General features: G+C 38.8%; 2 protein-coding genes across 4 annotated transcripts in view; one reads left to right on the forward strand and one right to left on the reverse strand.

The window, feature by feature from the left end:
* eif4e3 (eukaryotic translation initiation factor 4E family member 3) overlaps nucleotides 1-1190 on the reverse strand; it is a 3379-nt gene extending 2189 nt beyond the window's left edge. Inside the window, exon 1 of the mRNA XM_010768463.1 lies at nucleotides 709-1190. Coding sequence (XP_010766765.1) covers nucleotides 709-869 — 161 coding nt within the window. The 5' untranslated portion in view covers nucleotides 870-1190. The remainder of the gene's footprint in view (nucleotides 1-708) is intronic.
* A 556-nt stretch (nucleotides 1191-1746) lies between these two features.
* LOC104943142 (serine/threonine-protein phosphatase 4 regulatory subunit 2-A-like) overlaps nucleotides 1747-5299 on the forward strand; it is a 5908-nt gene continuing 2355 nt past the window's right edge. Inside the window, exons 1-7 of one of the 3 annotated variants that reach the window (XM_010768464.1) lie at nucleotides 1747-1848; nucleotides 2558-2639; nucleotides 2797-2967; nucleotides 3178-3271; nucleotides 3392-3429; nucleotides 3602-3676; nucleotides 3899-4048. In XM_010768464.1, coding sequence (XP_010766766.1) covers nucleotides 1815-1848; nucleotides 2558-2639; nucleotides 2797-2967; nucleotides 3178-3271; nucleotides 3392-3429; nucleotides 3602-3676; nucleotides 3899-4048 — 644 coding nt within the window. In that variant the 5' untranslated portion in view covers nucleotides 1747-1814. Of the gene's footprint in view, nucleotides 1849-2557; nucleotides 2640-2771; nucleotides 2968-3177; nucleotides 3272-3391; nucleotides 3430-3601; nucleotides 3677-3898; nucleotides 4049-5299 lie in introns of all 3 variants that reach the window. The other 2 variants (XM_010768466.1, XM_010768467.1) reach the window with 2 other exon arrangements.

Here is a 5299-nt window from a genome sequence, read left to right on the forward strand (position 1 = left end):
GGGGGGGTTATCAGATGACAAATAATCCAGTAAACAACACTGACCCCGTTTGAACACAGCACCCTCTGACTTCTACATGCTTGTGTAACTCAACTCACGGTCACCTGTGTTAACCTCTGTTGTTGTTGCCTAACATTCATTATGAAATAACTCTTTATATAATAACTTTAAATTGGGAAGTTTTTATAAAGCAATGGCTTGGTAAGTTTTAACTAAACACAAATTAAAATAAAACTAAAAAGTTATAAACAGTAAAGAAAAGCAACAGACACATGAGGAGTGACACCATTAGTTTTTAACACATTTCTTATAAAGGTTCCGGATGAGCTGACCTTGTCTTAAATATAGTTATTATGATTAACCAGTTATTAATAAGTACGCCCTTTTGTTTCCTTTATGATCCTTCCATGTAGAGCAAGTATGTAGGTCAGATAAAAAAATAAAATAAAATCTACCATTACAAAATTTGAAGGAACTGTTTGTTGTTATGTTATTGTTATGCCATTTAATAAACCAGACAATACCCAAATCGCTGTTAAACACACAATATTTGTTCTGGGTTGGAAAAAATGCCGATTTATAGCAGGCCTGATACATTGTCTCTTCTTTGTTCTCATCAAAAAGTCAGCAACAAAGAGTTCCCCTACTTGACACTCATGATGAATAATATAACGATCAAGGGAAACAAATACACAAGCAGTGTCTTACCTATCAAGCCAGAAGGTCCAAGAAGAATGTAAAGGCAGAGTGTCGTTGTCATTGTCCATTGAAATCCTTCCTAAATCTTTGTTGTTGTTGTGAATGTTGTGCTCCAGCAGACTGGGGCTGGATGGTGTGCTCAGTTGTAATGCAGCTATAGGAACTGCCATTGTTGCCTCTTAAAACCCGAAAGACTCCTTAAAAACTAGCCGGTCTCTTGTGCAGATGTTTCACCCGGGCTGTCGTTATATATATAGGTTGGTAGGGTAAAATTAACCCCGATCAGCTGTTGAATCATTGGACGCTCCACCGGTTTGCACCGTCACAACACAGAAGCGATGACGCCCGCCTGTGATACCCAGAAGTTTCTGTCACTGAAGTCCACAAATACTTTAATTGAAACTATAGTGCTCTAATAATAAACCCTATTTCAATGAAGACTTATATTCCGGTTCTGTGAGGACATTCAAATCAAATGCTTTGTTGATCTCAGACAAACCCCCCAGGAAGTGCGCCAGAAGTTGAGGCACATTTTGTAGTGGTCAACATTTTGGTCTATCCATTCTGACTGAACCGAGAGCGGGACATCGGAGGAGGGGCTTAAGGGAAAACTCAAGTGCGCATGCTCTATAGGCCCACATACGGGTACTTTTGCTCTCGAAAGGCAGGCTATTTTGGCTTATCGCCACTGAGCAACTTTCATAGGAATGAACGAGGTCCCGCTCCAGTTGTCATCCATGATCTCACCAAGAGTTAAAACAATATAGTATAACTATTAAAAACAGTATGATTTAAAAACTAATTATGTAACATATATTTAAATGAATTTTTGATTAATAACTGTATTATTATCTTTTTCTTTATTAGAATGTATTTATTTAATGTAATTTTGTTTTACTTTATATGTCTACCCCTGATGTGAATTTGTGTGTATACAAATGATATGATGTTCATAAATGTTCAAAAATCCATGATCTGAGGTTGAACTGCAATCTTCTGTTTATGTGAATACGTCATTTTGTGACATGCGCAGTCCACCCTACCAGCAGCTTTGTTGGGTTGCTACATGCTACTGCTAACTAGCAAGTATTTCCTGCCTGTGACTGGACACAGCTATGGACATCGACGCGTTATTGGAGGCGTTTCAAGGTAATATTTACAGTTATTTAAACAAAGGCTATGTTTTTGTGAATGAATTTGAAATGTGTTGTTATGCCTTGAAAGAATGCCTTAATGCTTGCTAAATACATTACGTGCATTACCGCAATTTAGCTTACTAACAGCGATTAGCGTTGAGAATAAGCACCTAGGGACAATCTGATCTGTCTCTGCATGGCCTAGTTAGTGTAATGTTATTCTCTGCAGGAAATACATTCACTGCTTGCTACACTTTTGACCTATTTATTACCGGACTGATAGATTATGTAAACAGCTAGCTGGGTAGCATCACAAAACACAAGCTAACTTGACCAACTTTTGCAAGAACTTTCCAGTTAGGAAACTCAAATTGGTGTTTCACGTTTATATGATGTTGTGTTTAACTTGCCTCTCCAGCAAATATTCACTAAGTAATTGACACGACAATAATGTGATCATTGTCAGAGTAGAATCAGCATGCCTGAAGTAGCATGCAGTGAAATGTGGTTTAACAGCTTTGCAGAATAATTTCCAGAACAAATTCATATCTAATTGTAGAATGGGCTTCTGGTTTGTTTTGAAAAGTTCCACTTTTAGGTTAATGTTAATACAGGTAAAACAATCTTTGGTTCTGTTTAGTTCAGGTAGGTTGATCCGGTCGGTTGATATATTACAAACTTATTAACTATGTTGTTGTTATTTTGCATGTGGGCACTTACAGAATTTGAGAAGAAAGGCAAGAATGAGACCTGTCCTGAACTAGAGCAATTCTTGGGTCATGTTGCCAAGACGGGGCAGCCAATGTGAGTAGTAGTTCACACACAGACATCAGATCTACTGTATGAGAAACCTGCCTGTTGGACTCATTCTGATTCTTATCAAGCTTTTTGTTTAATTCTTTCCAAAACTTTTCATTTTTTCGGTATGACATGCAGTCTTGCATTTCCAATATTTTTCCAGGATCTCATGGTCGCAGTTCAAAACGTACTTTGTGTTTAAATTGGAAAAAGTCATGGATGATTTCCATGCTTCAACACCGGAACATAGAGCACCACATAATCCCAATGTGGACTATGTTCCCTTCGAAGAGATGAAGACGAGGATCTTAAAAATAGTGGATGGTTACCATGGGTGAGTAAAGCTGATAATAAGCCACTTTACAAACTGCAAGCAACCCTATAGACAAACAGTCAAGATTCATAAATAATGTATGACCCAGTCTGTTCAGATCGATCCAAGTTGTTTCTCATTCAGCGCTGCCAGGATTTGGCAGTGTTGATGCTGGCTCTAAAACGGCTATGTGTTGCTAATCCTAAAGATATCCCTTGATCACATTTCCAGAATCCCATTCACCATCCAGCGTCTATGTGAACTCCTTATGGACCCCAAGCGCAACTACACAGGAACACACAAGTTTCTCATGGGTTTAGAGAAGGTGAGAAATAAGTGTTTTTTCTAGAGATAAACAATATTCATGCATTTAGTTTGAACTATTTGAAACTTTGAATTAAATTCTAATACACACTATTTTTTTTTTTTTTTAAATGTTTTGCAGAATGTAATGGTGGTCAGCTGTATGTACCCTGCATCAGAGTAAGTACATCAGCTGTTACACTTGTGCTTCCTTTGCTCTGCTGCCTGCAGTGCTTCTGTAAAGCTGCTTCTGGAGCACATTGACAGCTCCCTTGACTTTGTTGATTCAGTCACAATTATAAAGTGACCATTAACAGCTGGTATTTGTTGTGCCTTTCTACTTCTTTCGAAGGAAAAATGGGGCATCCAGTGTAAACAGAATGAATGGAGTGATGTTTCCTGGTAACTCTTCTCTATATTCAGACAGGTGGGAGCCACATATTTGTCAATGATTGACTTCCATAAATATAAAATATGCCTCATACACCACACCACCATGTGGAAAGTTGAATGAGGCCACAGTAAGGGCTGATATAGCTTGCCTGTCATTTTGGGTTTGACTATTTCTGCTGATTTGCCATGTTGTAATATGAATTGTGTGAGAAATGATGACTAAAAGGTACTCTAAACTGATCACTTGTTATTGCAGTCGAAATGTAAATGGACCGGACACACCAACACCGCTCACCAGACCAAAGCTGTCACAGGCGTCCTCACTTTCCTCCAACGGACTCCCAGGCTGTACAATCAGTAAAGAGTCAGAGCCAACCACAGAGGGGGCGGAAGAGCATCTTAGGAGGTGAATGAAAAAAGTGTTGTACATATGAGTGTGAAGTGTACTAGTAACAACTCACCCTAATCTCTAGAAAGGTGGCCACAACCATTTACATTCTGGAGAAAAACCCTATGTATTTCTTTAAACCAATCACAATTAAAACTGGGTGGTGCCAAGCACAGGATGCAGCAAATATACAGTATATAGTGGAAAAGAAGGAGGATGTTAGGTTAAAGGGGACCTATCATGCAAAATGCACTTTGTGATGTGTTTTATACATAAATATGTGTCCCCGGTGCGTCGGGGAACTCACACAGCGTCAGAAAATAAAACCCTCTCTCTTTTCCTCCGTATCAAAATCTTTTAAAAACGGGTGTACAACAAGCAGATACAGATTCCATCCGAACTGACGTCAATTCGGAAGGCGGACCCAAAGAAAGTTGCTATCAGAAACAATGCATGACGTGTTTTGGACGTCTTTGTTTACATTAGCAAGCCTCGCTAACACTCAGAGCTAACCTGTAATCTAGAGCACATGTGTTATAAAAAAAGAACTCACCTTGGGATTAGTGCTGCGTACCTGGACTCACATTCTGAACCCATGGCTTGTGTCAAGTTGTGTGAGTAACTAAAGTGAACTTATTGTGAGCTAATTATCAATTGAAAATAAACTCATAATCAACTCAAATTCAAACTCGGCAGGTTTATTGTGCTCCCTTCCAACTTGTGTCTACATTTCTCTACAAAGTACAAATGTAAAAAAAACACTTTTTGCCACTTAGTCTACAAATGACTTATGACAGCAACTACAGTGAACTACTACAAAGTTCAAACATTTATTTCATTTACCAAACTAAAGTAACCAAACAGTCCCTGAGCTGACTGAGCCTGAATCCCTAAAACTTTGCTGAAAGGTAGAGTGTAGAGTAGACTATACGCATTACACTGTTATGGCGCGTTTCCACTACAGCGCGGAGCCCCGTTTAAGAGGGCTGTGACATTACACACCTACTATACAGTATACACTGTAGTGACTNAAACCTGCAAGAGAAAAAGCATTTGAGCTCCATACTATTTCAGAAATAATCCTTGAGGTGGTTTGAACAGGATGGCGTTTTATCACAACAGAATTTAACTTTATCTCTGGTAGAAATCAGGCATTAGCTCCGCCTCCTTATTTATTTTTTTCAAGCTAAGGACAGGGCTTCAAAGGAGGGGTTTGAGCAGTATGAGGCATGGCTACAATGGGTGATCTGTTTGGTGTTTTGAAAAAAA

Source organism: Notothenia coriiceps, unplaced genomic scaffold (assembly GCF_000735185.1).
Source record: "Notothenia coriiceps isolate Sejong01 unplaced genomic scaffold, NC01 NC01_scaffold00005765, whole genome shotgun sequence".
Lineage (NCBI taxonomy): Eukaryota > Metazoa > Chordata > Actinopteri > Perciformes > Nototheniidae > Notothenia > Notothenia coriiceps.